This window comes from Sus scrofa, chromosome 13, assembly GCF_054392235.1.
Source record: "Sus scrofa isolate SSC_HxYL_T2T_F1_AM1 chromosome 13, Sscrofa_HxYL_maternal_Yorkshire_Landrace_v2.0, whole genome shotgun sequence".
Lineage (NCBI taxonomy): Eukaryota > Metazoa > Chordata > Mammalia > Artiodactyla > Suidae > Sus > Sus scrofa.
This window is the reverse complement of record NC_139395.1, coordinates 54,281,104-54,303,976: the sequence shown is the minus strand read 5'-3', so window position 1 is coordinate 54,303,976 and position 22,873 is coordinate 54,281,104. Positions and strand designations below refer to the sequence as shown.

At 38.2% G+C, this 22,873-nt stretch overlaps 1 protein-coding gene across 15 annotated transcripts in view; it reads left to right on the top strand.

The window, feature by feature from the left end:
• The window catches only part of DENND6A (DENN domain containing 6A), a 68,269-nt gene extending 55,569 nt beyond the window's left edge, over positions 1–12,700 (top strand). For 10 of the 15 annotated variants that reach the window (XM_084988699.1, XM_021069011.2, XM_084988709.1 and 7 more), the window contains 4 exons: positions 38–147; positions 1,041–1,143; positions 2,593–2,667; positions 3,148–5,557. In XM_084988699.1, coding sequence (XP_084844825.1) covers positions 38–147; positions 1,041–1,143; positions 2,593–2,667; positions 3,148–3,279 — 420 coding nt within the window. In that variant the 3' untranslated portion in view covers positions 3,280–5,557. Of the gene's footprint in view, positions 1–37; positions 148–1,040; positions 1,144–2,592; positions 2,668–3,147; positions 5,558–10,573 lie in introns of those variants that run through there. The other 5 variants (XM_021069010.2, XM_021069009.2, XM_084988700.1 and 2 more) reach the window with 1 other exon arrangement.
• Positions 12,701–22,873: the final 10,173 nt, after the last annotated feature.

Sequence of the window (22,873 nt, the reverse complement as noted above, 5' to 3'; positions counted from 1 at the left end):
ATTTTTAATTTTTAATATAATATGTTGTATTTTCTAGAGTCCACCCCAATTAAGACAATTCCTTCCAGAAGAATTTATGAAAACACTTGAGAAAACAGGACCTCAGCTGACCTCTAGAATAAAAGGCGATTGGATCGGACTTTACCGGTTAGTCCTTTATTTCTGTTTCATCCATCTGTAGAGCTTTATTAAAAACAAAACAAGGGTGTTCCCATTGTGGCTCAGTGGAAACGAATCTGACTAGCATCGATGAGGAAGCACATTCGAACCCTAGCCTCTCTCAGTGGGTTAAGGATCTGATGTTGCCGTGAGCTGTGGTGTAGGTCGCAGTCATGGCTTGGATATGGTATTGTTGTGGCTGTGACATAGGCCAGCGGCTACAGCTCCGATTCACCCCCTAGCCTGGGAACTTCCATATGCTGCAGGTGTGGCCCTAGAAAAGACAAAAAACCAAAACAAAACAGGAGTTCCCTGGTGGCTCAGCGTGTTAAGGACCTGGTGTTGTCATGGCTGCGGTGCAGGTTCAATCCCTGACCTGGAAACTTCTGCATACTGTGGGTACAGGCAGAATAAAGTTTAAAAACAAAAAACTGGATCTAAACATTGCTTTTTTTTAAAAAAAAAAAAAATTCCTAGAAAATCATGGACTTGGAGAATAGACTTGTGGCTGCCCTGGTGGGGAGAGGGAGGGAGTGGGAGGGATGGGGAGCTTGGGGTTAACGGATACAAACTATTGCTCTTGGAATGGATTTACAATGAGATCCTGCTGTGTAGCATTGAGAACTATGTCTAGATACTTATATTGCAACACAACAATGGGAGGAAAATGTATGTATACATGTATGTGTAATTTGGTCCCTATGCTGTACAGCAGAAAAAATTTTTAAAAATTTAAAAAAATAAAAACAAACAACAAAAAAATAAAAATAAAAAAAATTCCATCGTTGCGCATGTTTTTCCTAGCTTTAAGTTAGGAAAGGTATTGAGAAGAGCAGGTTAACTCATAATCAAACTTTGCTTTTTCAAAATTATTTTTATAGGCATTTTCTAAAATCTCCAAATTTTGATGGTTGGTTCAAGACTCGGAGGAAGGAAATGACCCAGAAATTGGAGGCACTCCATCTAGAAGCTCTTTGTGAAGAGGTTAGAAAGCAGCGTGTTTGTGTGATGATTAATAGCTGTTGAAAATAAAGATAGAGTTATACATAAAGGCTATAGGTTATAGCCATATCTACTACTTTATAAATAGTAATAGCTAACTTTTCTAGATCATGTACAATGTGCGAAGAATTGTGTAGGTGCTCTAAGTAGGTAATATCTTTTAATCTTCACAGTGCATTGAAGTAGGTGTGTTATGATCTGCATTATGGGACTCTTGAAGATTATAAATTAAGTGATTTGCTTCAGATCACATCACTGCTAAGTAGTGGAGCTGGCAATGTGCTTGAGTCCACAGGTGCTGGCTCATAAGAGCCAGTCCTGTGCATTTCTTCCCAACTCTGCGTTCAGTGAGCTCAGGTTGGTAGCTTGAAATTGGCTACAGAGAAAGGATTACACCACAGAAGATTGCAAATGCTACAAACCAGACTCTTCCTAGAGAATCAGATGTTAAATATTTACCAGCATACCACTGGACAGAGTCAGGATTCAGATCCAAGCTATCTAACTCCACATCTTTTCCAGCATGCCTGCTTTGTCTTTCTGAGTTATTTTTAATAATTTGTTCCTGTATTTGGACTTTTTCACATTCTGTAACTTGTCAACAGACTATTTTAAATTAAGCTACTTGTGGAGTTCCCATCATGGCTCAGTGGTTAACGAATCCGACTAGGAACCATGAGGTTGCAGGTTTGATCCTTGCTCAGTGGGTTAAGGATCCGGCGATGCCGTGAACTGTGGTGTAGGTCACAGACGCGGCTTGGATCCCGCGTTGCTGTGGCTCTGGCGTAAGCCCGTGGTTACAGCCCCAATTAGACCCCTAGCCTGGGAACCTCCATATGCCATGGGTGCGGCCCTAGAAAAAGGCAGAAAGACCAAAAAAAAAAAAAAAAAAAAATTTAAGCTACTCATAAAAATAAAGGATAGTCTCAATTTCATTTGTGTTTAGCTTGAGGTGGACTAGCCTCAGTATTAACTTTGTAATTGTCAACTCCCAGTGGTTATGATTTTCAGAGAAATATCAGGAAGACAACCACAGAGAAGCCCAGGAAGAGCTTATTTGAAGATGCAAAGTTTATATCCAGTTCACAGTTATCTTGATCTGTTAGTGGATGTTCCTCATAAATTACTCACTACTTACTAGGGGCAGGGGTTAGTATTGTACTTCAAGTTCCCATTTTGCTTTTCTTGATTGATCTAAAAGGGCCACCTCAGATTAGACAGTCCTTCTGGCTATGTCAAAAATTATCTGATTAACACTTTCAGAATATCATGTTCAGAAACATTCTTGTACTATATTGATATTTCTGGGTTAAATACCCTGTTCTCCATTTCCTTCCTGTCCTTCCTTCTCAGTAGCCTTGCCTATTGAAATAGAACAGTTTGAATATTATTTTTAGTTTTTACTGATTTGAGATTTGTTTATTCTTCTAGGACTTACTTCTCTGGACCCAGAAACACACAGAAGTAGAAACCGTAGACCTTGTATTGAAGCTAAAAAATAAGCTGGTATGTAGTCAAAACAGGCTAAGATCTGTGAAGTTATTTCTCTCTCATTTGAGGTGACAGTTTATGATGTATCACTGAAGTAACTTATTAAATGAGAGGACTTATTTTAAATGAGAGGTCAGTTGATGGTAGATCTTACTGAAAATACTTGGTCACACAAGCAGATCTTAGTGATGCTATATACTTCTTTAGTAATTTACATGGAATCTAATAAGCTTTACAGAAAACATAGTGATTTATATTTAATACCACATGCTCTGCATTGGTATTATCTGTTAATTTACCTGGAAGTCTTTTATTGAATTCAGCAATTGTATTGTTAAAGTGGCATGTTCTTTGCTTTTTTATAGAGTCTGTAAATTCTGGTCTCAGTCTGAAGTTTCCAAATCATTAGACCATTAAAACTGTTTACTTAGAGAATATACTGTATTAATACAGGCTCAAAGAATAATTTAAGTGCTTCCAATGTTTCTTATATAGTTGCAGGCTGATCGAGAGCATTTACCTGTGAAACCTGACACTATGGAAAAGTTACGGACACACATAGATGCAATTATCCTTGCATTGCCAGAGGACCTACAAGGCATATTGCTCAAAACGGGCATGACATGATATTTGCCAGGATTTTCCAGCCAAAAGGATTGTGCACCATGAAGCATACTGACATTTCAACCAGACGCACAAGCTCTCTCGAGTGGGAAATAGCTGTGGATGCTAGCTACAGGGTTGAAAGACTATACTGTATAAACAGACCTTTTTAGTGCATTATTTTAAAAAATGGATATCCATGGTGGTTCCACTTTAATACTGATACACCGAAAGTCATTTCTATATTTTTAATCATGTTTAAAGTGCTCTTATGAGAGACTTGTGGGGCCATCAGTTTAAGTGATTCCAAACTGCAGTGCTGGCATTGCAGATATTTTTTTAAATTGGTGCTGCTTTGCCCAATCATGTTAAAACTCAGGGGGATATAAAAATAACATTCATAAATACACAAAAAAAAATTCACACTGGCAATCTTCTTAAGAAGAAGGAAAAGACTGAACTGTAAAACTGTAATTAGAACTAATTAATGCTTTTGTAGTGCCTTCCGTTGTCCTACATGTTTCACAAAGCCCAGCTCAGCTGTTGGTCTTGAAGCTTTTCTTAACTTGATTATGATATTCAATTTTTTATAAGGCATTGTTGTGAGTAATCATTTAAAAAATTTTTTTGCCTCATATTATGTTTATTATTAGTGGCATTGGTGTTTTTTTTTCCAATTATCATGTAGGTTTCATTTCATTATTTTCTATACCGTTTTCAGATTTAACCTCATCAGTTTCTCCAAAGAGAAGGCATCTAGTATTAATTATGGAAGGTCTTATTTCCTTTTACCATTTATTAATTGGGCCTGTTTCAATTAATTAGCTTGGCTGTTGTTCAAAGTCATTCTAATTATAAACTTCATTTTAAATTGAACTATTATTTTTTTGGTTGCTCCTGCGGCAATGTGCAAGTTCCCAGGCCAGGGACTGAACCTGTGCTGCAGCAGTAACCAGAGCCACTGCAGTGACAATGCCTGATCCTTGACCCACTGCGCCACAAGGGAACACCTAAACTGAACTATTCTTACATCAAAGGTATTCATAAACATTTTATGTGATAGTTGTTTGAGTGCTTAAAAGATTGATTTTCACCATTATTTGTGTGGTAGGATTTCCCCCACCCCCAAATTAATACCTTCCAGAACACTTTCCCTACTGTTGTTTGACATGGGAACTTTTGCCTGAATCACTGTTATAGCTAGTTTTTTGTTTGTTTGTTTTTATTTGTTTCTGTTTTGTTTTGTTTACACTATACTACCTTGCCAAAAATAGAATATTGTGGTTTGGAGAATAAGGTTGTTTTGTTGATATTTGAATAGGAGTTTCCTGAAGAAGCCACTATTTAAAATAGGCACACATGACATAGCACAAATGTAAATAGCTGTGTCTTGAATTACCCTCTATGTATCCAAATTTAGTTGTATGTTGTAAAAGAAATGGCTTCAGGAGCTTTCTCTACATGCTCTGTTAATATCTCTTGAGAGCACTCCCAACCTAAGAAAGGGTCCTTGGTGTTTGTAATTGTGGTCTTCTACCCAAATGTGCCCTTTTCTCATGGATTCGAGTCTCTTGAAGCATACCTCAGTCATAGAGAGAATATGGCATTTGAAAGAAATCATTTGCCTTGGATCATATGAGCTATTTTGTGAAACAACAGTTGTCCTCATAGAAAAGTGGCAACTACTTTTATATGTTAAAGTATTTCATATCTTCCTGGGAAACCTATTTAGGTATGAGTGGTCATCTTATTATTTTTCAAAAAGGTGTATTTTAATAATCGTAAAATTTATATGCAGTTTATGACAAGAGTTTGAAAGTTGTTAGTGTCATATCAAGGACCTTTCACATTATACCACTACAGGATGTATCATTTCAAGTTTGTTTTGCATAGCAAAAGAGTAGCAAAGGATGCCAATTAGCATAATAATGGTATCTTCATATTTACTGTACTTATCTAAAGCCTAACATTTGTTGAAAACTATATCATACCTACCTGGTTTATCTATTAATTTCAAATTATGTACTTATAAAAAAATAACTTAAAATTGCATCAAGAACCTGAAAAAGACTGATTAACTTAATTTTTTGTAATTTTCAGAGTTGTCCTTTTTTTTTTTTTGAGGAGACATTGTTAACCTCTAAAACCTGCCATTTAATATTTATCTTCACCAGCATCAGAAGGAATCACTGCTTTCAGGGTGTTATGTAATGCCTAGTGCCTTCTGTTTTCACTGAAAGGGGTTTTGTGAAGGCATTTATGGTCATTACTGAAAACCTAATTAAAGGCCTTGGATTTTAAAGCCCTTGGATATCTTGTATTATTTCTGACTAAGGCTGGAATGCTTGAAAAAAATGCAGAGTAAATGAAATGTTTGCATTATGGGATTCCTTTTAGTTCCTAACTTATTTTAATTCTAATGAAAACCTTCTTCTGTTTACTTCGCTATGAACAGGTGAATAGTCGACTTGATTAACAGAAGATTAATTGATTACATAAAGCCTTCCTACCAGTGTATGGATTTTTGTGAAATGTTCTGATGAAAAAAATTTAGCTTAATAATGTACATATTGGAGTTCCCATTGCGGCTCAGTGGAAACAAATCCAACTAGTATCAATGAGGATGAGGTTGATCCCTGGCCTCGCTTAGTGGGTTGGGAATCCGGTGTTGCCATGAACTGTGGGTATAGGTCGCAGACTTGGCTCAGATCCCAAGTTGTTGTGGCTGTCGTAGACCGAGAACTGTAGCTCCTATTCAACCCCTAGCCTGGGAACTTCCAGATGCCTCAGGTGCAGCCCTAAAAAGCAAAAAAAAAAATGTACATGTTGTTAGATTCTCCTTCATTTGCTGCCTTTTCTTTTTTTCCTTGAATTTCAAGTTACTTTTATTTCTCCTGCTTTTTTTAAAGTAGCAATATGTACTAGTTCCCGTCATGGCTCAGCGGAAACAAATCTGACTAGTATCCAGGACAAAGGTTCGATCCCTGGCCTCGCTCAGTGGGTTAAGGATCCGGCGTTGCCGTGAGCTGTGGTGTAGGTTGCAGATGTGGCTCAGATCCTGTATTACTGCAGCTGTGATGTAGGCTGGCAGCTACAACACCAATTTGACCCCTAGCCTGGGAACCTCTATATGCTCCAAGTGCGGTCCTTTAAAAAAAAAAAAAAAAAAAAAAAAAGATAAAATAACAAGTATATAATACTGTTCTTTGAATTTTAACTTATTGGTTAATAAAATATATTGGATGTTACTCCATTTTGAAGTTACTGGGTAATATCCTTCAAAGTATACTATAAAATATATTGATATTTTATTTTATTTTTATTATTTTTTTAAATAGTTATTTCCCCAATACTATTTTTTTTCTACTGTACAGCATGGTGACCCAGTTACATTCTATTTACATTCCAGTACACGTTCTATTTTCTCACATTATCATGCTCCATCGTAAGTGACTAGACATAGTTCCCAGTGCTACACAGCAGTATCTCACTGCTAATCCATTCCAAAGGCAACAGTCTTCATCTATTAACCCCAAGCTCCCAGTCCATCCCACTCCCTCCCCCTCCTCCTTGGCAACCACAAGTCTATTCTGCAAGTCCATGATTTTCTTTTCTAAGGAAAGGTTCATTTGTGCCTTATATTAGATTCCAGATATAAGTGATATCATATGGTATTTGTCTTCTCTTTCTGACTTCCTTCACTCAGTGTGAGAGTCTCTAGTTCCATCCATGTGGCTGCAAATGGCATTATTTTGTTCTTGTTAATGGCTGAGTAGTATTCCATTGTGTATATATACCACATCTTCCTAATCCAGTCATCTATCAATGAACATTTGGGTTGTTTTCATGTCCTGGCTATTGTGAATAGAGCTGCAATGAACATACGGGTGCTTGTGTCTTTTTTAAGAAAAGTTTTGTCTGGATATATGCCCTAGAGTGGGATTGCTAGGTCATGTGGTAGTTGTATATATAGATTTCTAAGGTGCCTCCATACTGTTCTCCATAGTGGTTGTACCAGCTTACATTCCCACCAACAGTGCTGGAGGGTTCCGTTTTCTCCATACCCCCTTCAGCATTTGTTTTTTGTGGCCTTATTAATGATGGCCATTCTGACTGGTGTGAGGTGGTATCTTGTAGTTTTGATTTGCATTTCTCTAATAATCAGTGATGCTGAGCATTTTTTCATGTGCTTATTGGCCGTCTGTACATCTTTTTTGGAAAAATGTCTCTTCAGGTCTTTTGCCCATTTTTCCATTGGGTGGTTGGCTTTTTTGCTGTTGGGTTGTATAAATTGCCTATATATTCTAGAGATTAAGCCCTTGTCAGTTGCATCATTGAAACTAGGTTCTCCCATTCTGTAAGTTGTCTTTTTGTTTTCTTTTTGGTTTCCTTTGCTGTGCAAAAGCTTGTCAGTTTGCTTAGGTCCTATTGGTTTATTTTTGCTCTTATTTCTGTTGTTTCGGGAGACTGACCTGAGAAAATATTCATAAGGTTGATGTCAGAGAATGTTTTTCCTATGTTGTCTTCCAGGAGTTTTGATGGTGTCTGGTCTTATATTTTGGTCTTTCAGCCATTTTGAGTTTATTTTTGTGCATGGTGTGAGGGTGTGTTCTAGATTCATTGATTTGCATGCAGCTGTCTAGGTTTCCCAGCAAAGGGACTGTCTTTTTCCCATTTCATGTTCTTGCTTCTTTGTCAAAGATTAATTGACCATAGGTGTCTGGGTTTATTTCTGTGTTCTCTATTCTGTTCCATTGGTCTGTATGTCTGTTTTGGTACCAGTCTGTCTACTATAAAATATATTGATACATTTAAAGATGTGTCATTAAAAATGTCCTTTTGTTTTCACTTGCTGATAACTCACATGTTTTTATATACCTATATTTTACTAACTTTCTCCTTTTAGCGTAACTTGGGAAAAATTTTTTATCTATTAGTTTTCTAATATTAATCCTTTGAAAACAGTTGAAGACAAGAACTTCTCTAATTATGGATAAATATCATTTAGATAACAATATATTAACTCAGTAATGGCTAAATTATCTACTGATAATTTGATATCCCTTCATATATTGAAGATATAGTATTTAGATGCTGTCTACAACTTGGTTGGGTTATGGTATATTTTATATCAATAGAAATGAGCGGAGTTCCTGTCGTGGTGCAGTGGTTAACGAATCTGACTAGGAACCATGAGGTGGCGGGTTTGATCCCTGCCCTTGCTCAGTGGGTTAAGGATCTGGCGTTGCCGTGAGCCGTGGTGTAAGTCGCAGACGCGGCTCGGATTCCATGTTGCTGTGGCTCTGGCGTAGGCTGGCAGCTACAGCTCCAATTGGACCCCTAGCCTGGGAACCTCCATATGCCGCGGGAGCAGCCCAAGAAATGGCAAAAAAAAAAAAAAACAAAAAAAAAACGAAATGAGCATTTGTTAGTAGAGCTCTGAGAATATTTTCCAATTATAGTTCCTTGTTTGTGTGAAATAGATAAAGCAATTTGATACAAGATACAGAATTATGATTCTTAAAATTTATTCTCTAACCGATTTTTATAAAAATCAGTTTTAAGTTGATGGTTAATGAAATAGGTTTATGACATTTATTTACAGTTATAACATTACCTATCTCATGATGCACAAATATTGAGAAGAAAATACGAAAGATGGCAGTAGAATTTTGTAGTCTCCAGTATTGTTTCTGGACTTTTGAAGACCAGCCTTCCTCCACTACCCATTATTTGAATGTCACACTATGCCTTTCTTCAGATTAAGATTATCGTTGTCTAATTATCTTAAGTCTTGGAGTTCCGGCTATGGCACAGTGGAGTTAAGGATCCAGTGTTGCTGCAGCTCTGGCGCAGGTCACAGCTGTGGCTTGGATTCGATCCCTGGAACTTCCAGTATGCCATGGGTGCAGCCAAAAAAGAAGAAGAATAATCATTTTAAGTCTCATTCCATTTTACTAGTGTCACCACTAGGCCTGTGTTCTTCTGTTTATTTTTGCCTCCCCGTTTTCTTTGTCATCATAATACTTCTGCTTAGCCAGTAGAAAACAACTTTGGCATTCCTGCTGTGACACAGTGGGTTAAGAATCTGGATGCAGCAGCTCATGTGGCTCCAGAGATGCAGGTTTAATCCCTGGCCTAGCAGAGTGGATTAAAGGATCTGGTATTGCCACAGCTGCAGTGTAGGTCACAGCTGCAGCTCAGATTCAGTACCTGGCCTGGAAACTTCCATATGCCATGAGTGCAGCCATAAAAATTAAAAAAAAATTTTTTTCTTGAAGGTAATGCTGAACTTCATGAATCCTTTATCTTTCTTACTATCCCTCATGTTTTCCCATGTCAACCAGGATGAATACTTTGTAATATAAATTGCTTCTTTATTGAGGTATTTTTGAATAGTAACTTTATATTCCAGAATTATCATACTTGCTGTTAACTGAATGGATATTTAGATTTTAGTAAAAAGCTATTGAAATGATTTATTTTTATCTAATATTCAGGTAAATATTTTTTATAGCCAGAGGCGCTAGTAATAGAACTCAGCAGTCTGTGTTGGAATTTTTTTTATTTTTCCTTTTTAGGGCTGCACCTATGGCATATGGAATTTCCCAGGCTAGGAATTGAATTGGAACTGCAGCTGGCAGCTTACACCACAGCAATGCAAGATCTGAGTCAAGTCTGCAACCTACACCACAGTTCATGGCAGTGCCAGATCCTTAACTCACTGAATGAGGCCAGGGATCGAACCTGCATCCTCATGGATCCTAGTCAAGTTCATTTCCACTGAGCCACAACGGGAACTCCCAGTAATTTGTGTTTTAAAAAAACCCAGCTTTATTGGAATTCCTACTGTGGTACAGTGGGTTAAGAATCTGACTATAGCAGCCCTGGTAGATATGGAGGTGTGGGTTCGATCCCTGACCTGATACAGTGGGTTAAAGGATCTAGCATTGCCACAGCTGTGGCATAAGTTGCAGTTGCGGCTCGAATTCAGTCCCTGGCCCGAGAGCTTCCTTACGCTGTGGGTGTGGTCATAAAGTTTTTTTAAAAAACACCGAACAGTTTTATTGAGATATAATTGACATACAATCAACAACACAAAGTATAGAGTTTTAAGTTTGGATATTTGAACATACCCATAAAACCATCAGCACAGTCAAGATAGGAACATATTTGTCATCCTCCCAAAATTTCTGCATGCTCCTTTGTACTTCATCTTGCCCCCCTTCCCAGACAACCACTGATCTGTGCTCTTCTTTTCTTTTTATCATCTTAATATAATATTTATTTGTCTCCCCTCTCTCAAATCCTGAGCCAGCCACTTTCCCCAGGCTGCCTAGGAATGCGAAGGAAAAGGAAGAACATACAGGGCAAATTAGACATTGGAGAAGGGACTGTGCTCCTGACCATGGCTGAGAGGATGGAAAAGACTATCTTCAGGGAAAAGAGTCCCATGGCCTCTCAGAGAGCAAAGCCTAGAATGACAGAAGAGCTGTTGCTTCAGAGGAGAATTCTTGGCTAACCAACGATGAGGCTCCCAAACAGTCCACCTCCCAGCTATCCCAACTGTGGCAGGCCCAGCCCCAGTGAACTTGGCTGCTGTGTCAGTGTCCCTGAAATGGCACTGTTTTGGAAATTGTGCCTAGGGATAAGTGAGGTCAAAGGCCCTGAGGCTGCCAAACTCCTGAGGCTCTCATCTGTCACCATCTTCAGCTGTTTCATCACTCCCAGCAGACAGTGGTTGGCTCAGCACTCAGAGGTACTCCTGACCCGTGAGGAGCTGTGGCAGGAAAGCTGCTCCTAGTGCAGTGATCTGACATCTTTCACTCAGCATAATGATTTTGAGATGCATTAATATTGCATGTTTGAATAGTTGGCTCTTATTGCTCAGTAGTATTCCCTTATACGGCTATAACACAAATTTCTTATCCGCTCACCTGTTGATGGACTTTTGGGTTATTTCTAGTTTTTTTTTTCTATTACAAATAAAACTGCTTCTATGAACACTGGTGCACAAGTCTTTGTATGGACATGTATATCCTTTCCTCTTGGGTAAATACCTAGCAGCAAAATGTGTGAGATAGCTGAATCATATGGTAGGTGAATGTTTAACTTTTTAAGAAATTGCCAAACTGTTTTCCAAAGTGGTTATACTAATTTGTTTTCACCAACTGTATGTTAGAGTTTCAGTTTCTACACATCTTAGTCAACACGTGGAATGCTCAGCCATTCTAATAAATTTAACCATTCTAATAGGCTTATACTGCTGTCTCATTGGGATTGGAATTTGCATTTCCCTAATGACCTGGATGTTGAACATCTTTCCATTAGTCATCTGTATATGTTCTTTGGTAAAGTGTTAAACTATTTGCTCTTTAAAAGCTGAGTTGTTTATTTTTTCTAGTGGCTGAATTTTGAGAGTTCTCTACATATTCTTTTTTTTTTCTTTCTTTCTTTTTTTCTTTTTAGGGCTGCACTTGCAGCACATGGAGGTTCCCAAGCTAGGGGTTGAATTGGAGCTACAGCTGCCAGCCTACACTACAGCCACAGCAGTGCAGGATCCAAGCCACTTCTGTGAGCTACACCACTGCTCATAGCAATGCTGGATCCTTAACCCACTGAGCTAGGCCAGGGATCAAACCTGCCATGGTTACTAGCCAGATTTGTTTCCCCTGCACTACAATGGGAACTCCAGAGTTCTCTTTGTATTCTGTTTGTTGTTTTTGTTTTTTAGGGCCACACCCACAGCATATGGAGGTTCCCAGGCTAGGAATCAAATTGGAGCTGTAGCTGCCACCCTACACCACAGTCACAGCAATTCAGAATCCCAGCCACATCTTCAGCCTACACCACAGCTCACAGCAATGCCAGATCCTTAACCCATGGTATGAGGCCAGGGATCGAACCTGCGACCTCATGGATGCTAGTCAGATTCGTTAACCACTGAGCCAGGATGGGAACTCCCTATGTATTCTTTATACAAGTTCTTTTTCAGATATATGGTTTGCAAAATTTCCCCCCACGTTTTATGACTCTTTTTCATTTTCACAGCAGTATCTTTTGAAGAAGCAGAAATTTATGAATTTCTACACAAATTCCTCCTGGAATTTTGATTGGGATTGTGTTAAATCAATAGATAAAGTGGAAAAGCAGTGACATCTTAATAATATTGTACTCTGACCTATGAACAAAATATATCTTTCCTTTTTTTATATCTTCTCTAATTTCCTTCAGCAATGTTTTAAATTTTTCAAGGTACAAATCTCACACTTTCTGTCAGATTTACTCATAAGCATATCATTCTTTTGATATTGTTGTACATGATATTTTATAAAATTCAAGTTTCACCTTTTCATCAAAGAGTCAAGTTCAAAATTCTAATTTATAGTTGATTTTTGTATATTGATGTTGTATCCCACCTTATTAAACTCAATTATTAGCTTTAGTAGTTGTATTTTTGTATATTCCATCATTCTAAAAATCTTTTTGTTCTTGATTTCTAATTTCACCTAATGTGGTCTGAGAACATTCTTAGTATGATCTGAATTCTTTTAAATTTATTAAGATTTGTTGTATGGGAGTTCCCTTCGTGGTGCAGTGGTTAATGAATCTGACTAGGAACCATGAGGTTGTGGGTACGGTCCCTGGCCTTGCTCAGTGGGTTAACGATCCCGTGTTGCCATGAGCTCTGGTGTAGGTTGCAGACGCGGCTCAGATTGTGTGTTGCTATGGCTCTGGCATGGGCCGGTGGCTACAGCTCCAATTAGACACCTAGCCTGGGAACCTCCATATGCCACGGGAGCGGCCCTAGAAAAGGCAAAAAGACAAAAAAAAAAAAAAATGTTTTATGGTGGGGAGTTCCCATCATGGCACAGTGGAAACAGAATCAGACTAGGAACCATGAGGTTGTGGGTTTGATCCCTGGCCTCGTTCAGTGGGTTAAGGATCCAGCGTTGCCATGAGCTGCGGTGTATGTTGCAGACACAGCTCAGATCTGGTGTTGCTGTGGCTCTGGCGTAGGCCGGCAGCTGTAGCTCCAATTAGACCCCTAGCCTGGGAACCTCCCTATGCCATGGGTGCGGCCCTAAAAATACAAAAAAAAAAAAAAAAAAAAAAAAAAAAAAAGATTTGTTTTATGACAGAATATGATTTATCTTTGTAAATGTTCTGGGCACACTTAGAACAATGTGTATTTGCTGTTGCTGGGTGGAGTGTTATATAAGTCAGTTAGGTCAAGTTTATTGATACTGTTGTTCACATCCTTGCTGATTTTCTCCCTTCTTGTTCTGGCAGTTATTAAGAGAGGGCTGGAGTTCCCTAGTAGCTCAGTGGGTTAAGTGATCCAGCATTGTCACTACTTTGGCTCAGGTCACTGCTGTGGCACAGGTTCAATACCTGGCATGGTGACTTCTACATGCCACGCATGCAGCCAAAAGCCAAAAGCCAAAAAAAAAACAAAACAAAACAAAATGAAAGAGAGCTACTGAAATCTCTTGATCATAATTGTAGATTTGTGTCAATTTTACTCATTTCACAAATCTGCTTAGTCTGATATTAATAGAATTCCAGGTTTTTTATGACTAATATTAGCATATCTTTTCCATACTTTTAACTTACTTGTCTTTGTATTTAAAATACTTATGTAGATAACATATAGTTGTTCTTTATCCAGTCAGAAAAATTCTTTTTATTGATATAATTATGTCATTTACAATTACTATGATTACTGCTATGGTTACATTGAATCTATTATCTTGCTATTTGTTTTTTTATGATTTTTATTTTTCCATTATAATTGATTTACAGTGTTCTGTCAATTTCTACTGTATAACAGTGACCCAGTCACACATATATATACATATTCTTTTTCTCACATTATCCTCCATCACGTTCCATCACAAGTGATCAAATATAGTTCCCTATGCATTGCTTACCCACTCCAGATGCAATAGTTTGCATCTATTAATCCCAAACTCCCATTCCATCCCACTCCCTCCCCTTCCCCATTGGCAACCATAAGTCTGTTCTTCCAATCCATGAGTTACTTTTCTGTGGAAAGGTTCATTTGTGCCAGATATTAGATTCCAGATATAAGTGATATTATATGATATTTGTCTTTCTCTTTCTGACTTACTTCACTTAGTATGACAGTCTCTAGTTCCATCCATGTTTCTGCAAATGGCATTGTTTTGACCTTTTTATGGCTGAGTAGTATTCCATTGTATATATATGTACCACATCTTAATCCATTCACCTGTTGATGGACATTTAGGTTGTTTCCATGTCTTGGCTATTGTGAATAGGGCTGCAGTGAACATACAGTGCATGTATCTTTTTCAATGCAGGTTTTTTCGGATATATGCTCAAGAGTGGGATTGCTGGGTCATATGGTAGTTCTATATTTGGTTTTCTGAGGTGCCTCCATACTGTTTTCCATAGTGGTTGTACAGTTTACATTCCCACCAACAGTGTAGGAGGGTGCCCTTTTTTCCACACCCTCTAGAGCATTTGTTATTTGTAGATTTACTAATCATGGTCATTATGACAGATGTGAGGTGGTACTTCATAGTTGTTTTGATTTGCATTTCTCTAATAATCAGGGATGTTGAGCATTTTTTCCTACGCTTATTGGCCATCTGTATACATTCTTTGGAGAAATGTCTATTCAGATCTTCTGCCCATTTTTCAATTGAGTTGTTGGCTTTTTTGCTGTTGAGTTGTATAAGTTGTTTGTATATTTTAGAGATTAAGCCTTTGTCAGCTGCATCATTTGAAACTATTTTCCCCCATTCAGTAGATTGTCTTTTTGAGTTTTTGTTTATGGTTTTCCTTGCTGTGCAAATGCTTGTCAGTTTGATTAGGTCTCATTTGTTTATTTTTGCTTTTATTTCTATTGCACTGGGAGACAGACCTAAGAAAACATTTGTATGGTTGATGTCAGAGAATGATTTGCCTATGTTCTCTTCTAGGAGTTTGATGATGTCTTGTCTTAAGTCTTTAAGCCATTTTGAGTTTATTTTTGTGCATAGTGTGATATCTTACTATTTGTTTTCTGCTTCTCTTATCTGTTCTCATTGCCCTTTTCCTTTTTTTCTGGCTTCTTTTGAATTAATGGAATATTTATTATCTTATTTTATCTCTTTTGTAGGATTATTAGGTGTAACTCTTCATTTTATTATTTTAGTTTATTTTTTGGCTATGCCCATGTTGTGTGAAAGTTCCTGGGCCATGGCTGCAAACTGAGCCACAGCAGTGACAATGTTGGATCCTTAACCTGCTGAGCCACTAGGGAATTCCTCTCTTTGTGGGATTATTAGATATAACCTTTTTTTTTTTTCTTTTTAATGCCTTCTTTTTTTCCTTCCTCATTTACTTTTTTTTTTTTTTTTAAATGGCTGCACCCATGGCATGTATAAATTTCCAGGCTGGGGACTGAATACCAGCCACAGTCATGGCAATGCCAGATCCTTTAACCCAGTATGCTAGGCTGGGGATTGAACCCATGCCTCCGCAGTGACCTGAGCCTCTGCAATCAGATTCTTATAACCCATTGTGCCATAGCGTGAACTCCTCTTTATTATTTTAGTGTAATTTCTTTAAAGTTTATAGTATACATTAACTTATCAGTCTTCCCTCAAGTTATATTATGCCACTTCATGTATAGAATGTTATAACAGTGTACTTCTGTTTCGCTTCTTCCACTCTTTGAGATATTATTGTTTGTGAATTTTACCTATGTTATAAATCCCACAATACATTATTGCTGTTTTTGTTTAAATAGTTGATTATCTTTTAAAAGTTTTAAATACAAAGAAAAAATATTCTTCCATTTATACTCTGATACTTAACCTCTTCTGGTACTCTTTATTCCTTTGTGTAGATCTTCACGGTGTCGTTTTCCTTTTGCCTGAAGAACTTCGAAGTTTTTTGTAGTGCAGATTTGCTATTGATGACTTATTTCAACTTTTATATATCTGAAAATACCTTTATTCGTTTATTTTGTCTTTTTAGGGCCACACCCCTGGCATATGTAAGTTCCCATACTAGGGTTTGAATTGGAGCTGCAGCTGCTGGCCTACACCACAGCCACAGCAACACGGCATCCAAGCCACATCTGCAGCCTACACTGCAGCTCACGGCAAGGCCAGATCCCTAACCCACTAAGTGATGCCAGGGATCAAACCCACATCCTCGTGGATACTAGTCATGTTCGTTACTGCTGAGCCACAATGGGAACTCCCTTAAAATACCTTTAATTAATTAATTAATTAATTGCTTTTTAGGGTGCAGCATATGGAAGTTCCCAGGTTAGGTGTAGAATCGGAGCTGTAGCTTCCAGCCTAAGCCACATCCATAGCCACGACAGATCCAAGCTGCATCTGCGACCTACACCTGGCTTGTAGCAATGCCAGATCCTAAACCCACTGAGCAAGGCCAGGCTTAGAACCTGCATCCTCATGCAGGTTCTGCATCCATAGCCACGACAGATCCAAGCTGCATCTGCGACCTACACCTGGCTTGTAGCAATGCCAGATCCTAAACCCACTGAGCAAGGCCAGGCTTAGAACCTGCATCCTCATGGGAACTAGTTGGGTTCTTATCCCACTAAGCCACAATGGGAACTCCCTGAAAATACCTTTATTTTACTTGTCCATTTATTTATTGCTTTTTAGGGCTGCACCTGCAGCATATGGAAGTTCCCAGGCTAGGGGTCAAATTGGAGCTGTAGCTGCTGAGCTGCACTACAGCCACAGCAATGTAGGACCTTAGCTGCATCTGCAACCTACACCACAGCTCCCGACAAGGCCAGATCCTTAACCCACATCCTCATGGATACTGGTTGGGTTCGTTACCACTGAGCCATGACAGGAAGTCCTTATTTTTTAAAGACTTTTTTGTTAGATACAGATTCCTAGGTTGTCCTTTTTTCCTTCTAATATTTTAAAATGTTGGTCCACTGTTTTTCTGCTTGCATTATTTCCAGTGAGAAATATATTATCTTTATCTTTGTTCTTATGTAGTTAATAAATTTTTTTTCCTTTGGCTAATTTAAACCAATTAAAAGATTTTGTCTTTATTATTAGTTTTGAGTTACTTGATAATGATAGTCTTTCATGTAGTTTTATTCATGTTTCTTGTGCTTGGGGTCAGTTGAGCTTCTTCAATATGTGGTTTTATAGTTGTCATCAAATTTGGAAAATTTTGGCCATTATTTCTTCATATATTTTTTCTTCTTCTCTTTCAGGGACTGAAGTTATTCATGTTTTAGGCTGCTTGAGGTTGTCATCAGCTCACTTTTTCATGTTTTTGTTTTTCTCTTCTCTATCTCTTCATTTCATATTGGATACTTTCATATCACTTTGCCTTCAAGTTAGTCTTCTCTTTTGTATTGTCTGGTTTGCTGTTAACTCTATCTAGTGAATTTTTCATCTTAGATACCGTAGTTTTTATTTTTAGAAGCTTGATTTGTTTCTTGTGCCTTCCATGTCTGTATTTAAGATAACCTCTCTGTCAGTTCTGAGTGCCTTGCTGGATGTTGGATATTTTTGTATTCTTACAAATTTCTTGACCTTTGTTCTAAAATGTATTAAGCTGGATGGAACTAGAAATTCTCATGCTAAGTAAGTCAGAAAGAGAAAGACAAATACCATATATTACCACTTATATGTGGAATCTAAAATATGGCACAGATGAACCTATCTACAGAACAGAAACAGACTCACAGATATGAACAGCAGACTTATGGTTGCCAAGGGGGAGCAGGGAGGGAGTGGGATGGACTGGAAGTTTGGGGTTAATAGATGCAAACTGTTGCATTAAGAATGGATAGGCAGGAGTTCCCATTGTGGCTCAGCAGTAACGAACCTTACTAGTATCCATGAGGACATGTGTTCAATCCCTGGTCCTGCTCAGTGGGTTAAGGATCTGGCATTGCCATGAGCTGCGGTGTAGGTTGCAGAGGCGGCTTGGATCTTGCATTGCTATGGCGTAAGCCGGCAGCTACAGCTCCAATTCGACCCCTAGCCTGGGAATTTCCATATGCTGTAGCAGTGGTCCTAAAAAAAAAAAAAAAGAGAATGGATAGGCAATGAGGTCCTGCTGTATAGCACAGGGAACTATGTCCAATCACTTGTGATGGAACATGATGAAAGATAATGTAAGAAAGAGTGTGTATAGATGTATGACTGGGTCACTTAGCTGTACAGCAGGAATTGACAGAACACTGTAAATCAACTATAATAAAACATTTAAAAAATAGAATGCAATTAAGCTATTTGGAAACAATTTGAACTTTTCAAGTGTTTTATGATTTGTTAGGTAGATCTGAAGTAGTGTTCAGATAGAACCAAATATTCTTTACTACTGAGGGAAGACCTTGAATACTGTACTCACTGTCCTATGAATTATGAGTTTTTTCAATCTGGCTGATGGAAGCTGTTCCCTTTAATCCATTGATGATTCTTTCTTTGGCTTTGGATGGTTTCCTCACTTGCATGTACTGATCAGTACTCTGCTGAATGCTCTAGGGGAACCCTCTATAGATTTCTTTCTGTTCAAGGTTTTTTCTTTCTGTGTTGCTCTCTCCTCTCTGGAATTCTGCCTTAAAGTTTGTTTTCCTCAGACTTTCAGCTCCCAGAGTTCACCAGCCTATCCCTGTTCCTCTTTGTGTGCTATGTCCTGGAAACACTCTCAAGGCAGTAAACTGAGGCAATCTCAGATTCAGGCTTTACTGCTCTTGTTTTCTGTCATTTAGGAATCATCATCCTTCAGTGCCTGGTGTCCAGTGTCTTTAAAACCATTGCTTTGTAAATTTTGCCTTTTTTTTTTTAATTTTAGATGAGAGGGTAAATCTGTTCCTTGTAACTTATTCTTGACTGGAAGTAAGAGTCCCACCCCTCCAAGGAATCCTGATGTGTATTAAAGTTTGAGAACCATACAGATATATGAATTTAATGATTATTTCACTGTCAACCATCATTTACCAAGAAGACAGAATTACATGAGTCAGTAAATCAATTCTTGCAGGAAAAATCTTCTCCTGATTAAATTCATTTCCATTTTTTAGCATGGAATATATGTAATTGTGAGACATTTGAAATATTTATACAGTCAGGATAGGTGGAGATTTTGGTAAGGGGAAGAAAGTTTTGTGATATAACCTTATTTCATGAATACTATTTCATTAATAACAGTCCTAGACATTCAGATTTATACCTAATATATATATATATATATATATATATATTTTTTTTTTTTTTTTTTCCTTTTTCAGCCACATCCGTGGCATATGGAAGTTCCTGGGCCAGGGAGAAAATCTGTGCCAGAGCTGTGACCTATGCTGCAATAGTAGCAACTCCTTAAACCACTGCACCACGCTGGGACTTGAATGAGTGCCTTCACAAAGACAAGCTGGATCATTAACCCACAGCACTACAGGGGAACTTCCCCTAATAATTTGACTATTGTTAAACAAAAAGTTATATTTCTGGGAGGGGTTGAAACTGCAATTAAAGTCCTGGTTTGCTGTAGTTGGGGGTTGGGGGGGGGGAGCAAGGGACTCCATTTTAGGCATATCTCTTCTTTAATAATTCCCCCTTGCGGATAGAACTCTCAGCCTGAGAGAGGTTTTTTTTTTTTTTTTTTTTTTTTAATTAAGGTATTAGTGCCAATCTCAGGCACTTCTCTATAACTTTGTTGATTTTTGGTGTGGCAACCATTGATCATGATGTTTTTGCTTAAGCCCTGTGAATTCACAGGTCATGATTCATAATCCTTAAACTAGTTACTCTCTTTGCTTCCTTTCTGCATTCTAGTCTTAAAGAGATCATTTGCATGGTGGTTAGTGGCTGCAAACATGCATTTAAAGCTTTTGAGGAGATACAACACATCAGGGGGATTATTATGATTATAATAAGCAGGATAATTACCAGTGTTTGGAATATACTTTGAAGCTATGGTCCTCAAGACCCAAACCAATTAAAGACCCCATTCAGAGTCATCTACTTAAGCCAAGTGGCTTGCTTAATGATATGTAACTGAATTTCAACTCCCCCAGAAGTGTTAATCCAGGTACAAGTTTTGGCCACAGCACAGACACATCCTGGCTTGGCTAGAAGATAATTAAGGGCTATTCTATTATCAATAACAACTTTAGCCAGAGAGGCTTAGGATTTTTGCTGGGAAGCTATTGCTTAGCAGTAGATCCTACAGAACTCTCAAGAGTTAAGGAGAGGTTCCTAATCATAGTCTCCTTATACTTATTCCTCATTTGTATTTATCCCTAAGAAAGGACCTGCTAAGGGAAACAAATCTTGAATTATTAATGCCTCCAGGTAGGCTTTCTAGAACAGTTGAGTCACAGATAACCCAAGAGGCATTGCTCAGTTGTGTGCCAGCTATCTAGGCATCCATTGGCCCAAGGAGAATGATAACCACCACAAAAATAAATCTTGTCCAGACACAAACTACTTCCACTAAGGTGGCATTGTTAATGGATTCATTTGCAAAAATGTTGCATTTGCTGTTAAAAGCCAGGGGTCAGTTAGATTTTTTTTCCTCTCCTGAAATGAAAAATTATAAATTCTAGAGATTAACCTCTTTAGCAATGGCTTGGAAGATATGGTTGATGTTACTATCTTTCCAGGTCAATGCTAGAGTGAAGAAAAGAAAAGGAAAGGTTTTGTGTTTAGCTGAAATGGGAAGTCTTGATTTGGCATGTTGGGTGAGGGCAGTCTACATTGATGTCCACTATTTCTCTCTCTCTCTCTCTCTTTCTGGCTGCACTCACGGCATGCAGAAGTTCCCAGGCCAGGGATCGAACCTGAGCCACAGCAGCGACAATGCTGAACCCTTAGCTGCTAGGCTACTAGTGAACTCTGATGTCTATTTCTCATCCTTGTCAACTTGATTTGGAGGTGTCCAGTGTTTGTATAGGACCAGATTACTGGCTGCAGCCTCCTTTACCTGTGATGTATGTATCCAAGTCTCACTGCCTTCTAGTTTTGCAGCAGTGTGAGTGACCAGAGCACCTGGTAAGATCCCTTCCAATGGGGCTTGAAGGCTGTTTTCTTCCAGTGATCCCTCAGAATACTCAATCACCAGGCTCTAGACTGTGACCAACAAGGTTTCCTTACAGTGGAATCTAGAAAAGTTTCTTTAACCTGTTGGTGATAGGCTTGGGCATAAGATTAAAAACTTACAGTAGCTGGGCAAACTAACATTCTACTACAGGGATCAGCAGACAATTATATACCTATTGAAATTAGTCTGCACATGATTATCTCATGTGGAATGAGTTTATATTTCCCAAAGGGGATACTATGAACAGTGTGCAAGACTTAGGCAAAGGGAATCCAGTCTACAGGTATGTAATAATGCCTCAAAGACACTTAACAGGACTAGAATGTAGTAGCTACGAAGATGCAAACATAATTTTTCTCCCATTTTTTACCATAGATAATCATAATAAAACTAAATTTGTATTAAACTTGGCCTGATTATTTATATATGTGTAGCAAGAATAGTGACTGACCATATGTATTTTTTTTACACCACTATGCTGGAACCTTGTAAGCAAAATAACAGCTGGATTTTTCCAACCAGTTCCTAAAACCTGTCTGGTTATATCTGGGTCTAGGTACATTTCTCTTAAACATGATATTCCAGTAAAAGCCTTGATAACTGTCCTGCTACAAGAACAGATTTTAAAAAAAATTTTTGTTTTTTAATAAAGCAAAAGCTGTTACTTTTTTCTCCCTCTTCCATAGAATTCTATGAATTCTGACATGGAGCTATAAAGGCAGTAGATTTTAGAAAATATACTTCATAACATTACCCATGTTGACAGAATACAATCCAAAAGGGCAATCTCCAACTCCAGATTTTATTGTCCTACTACAGGTCTCCCTTGTAATGCAAAGTCTTTTATCCATATCCCAATTAGAAGGAATGACAAAGATGTGAGTTTCCTTGTGCTGCAGCCAGCTAAGGATCTGGCATTGTCACTGCAGAAGCTCAGGTTGCTGTGTGGTGCAGGTTCAATCCCTGGCCCAGAAATTTCCACATGCCACAGGTGTGGCCAAAAAATAAGGAATAAGGGCCAAAGATGAAATGAACACTTCACACGTGACTATAACATAACTCCTGTATACCTAACAAATTTATGTCAACTACTTACTAGTACGGAAAAATGAAAGAGGCTCTTTGGGCCAACCAAAAAGTAGTTTTTCTTATAGGAAAGCTGGAATATATACATAATGGGTAAGATACCCAGAACTTGCCCCAGGAAGCTAGTTGGAAAATTCCAATGAATATCGAAGTGTCATTTTTCTTTTTCTTTCTTTCTTCATCTTTTTAGGGCCAAATCTACAGCATACGGAGGTTCCCAGGCTAGGAGTCACATTGGAGCTGCATCTTCAACCTACACCACAGCTCACAGCAATGCTGGATTCTTAACCCACAGAGTGAGGCCAGGGATTGAACCTGTGTGCTCATGATTACTAGTCAGATTGATTTCCACTGAGCCACGACAGGAACTCCTAGAGTGTCATTTTTCAATGGCCCCTTACTTAGAAAACAATTTTCAAATTATATAAAAATTGAAGCTACTTGCATATTC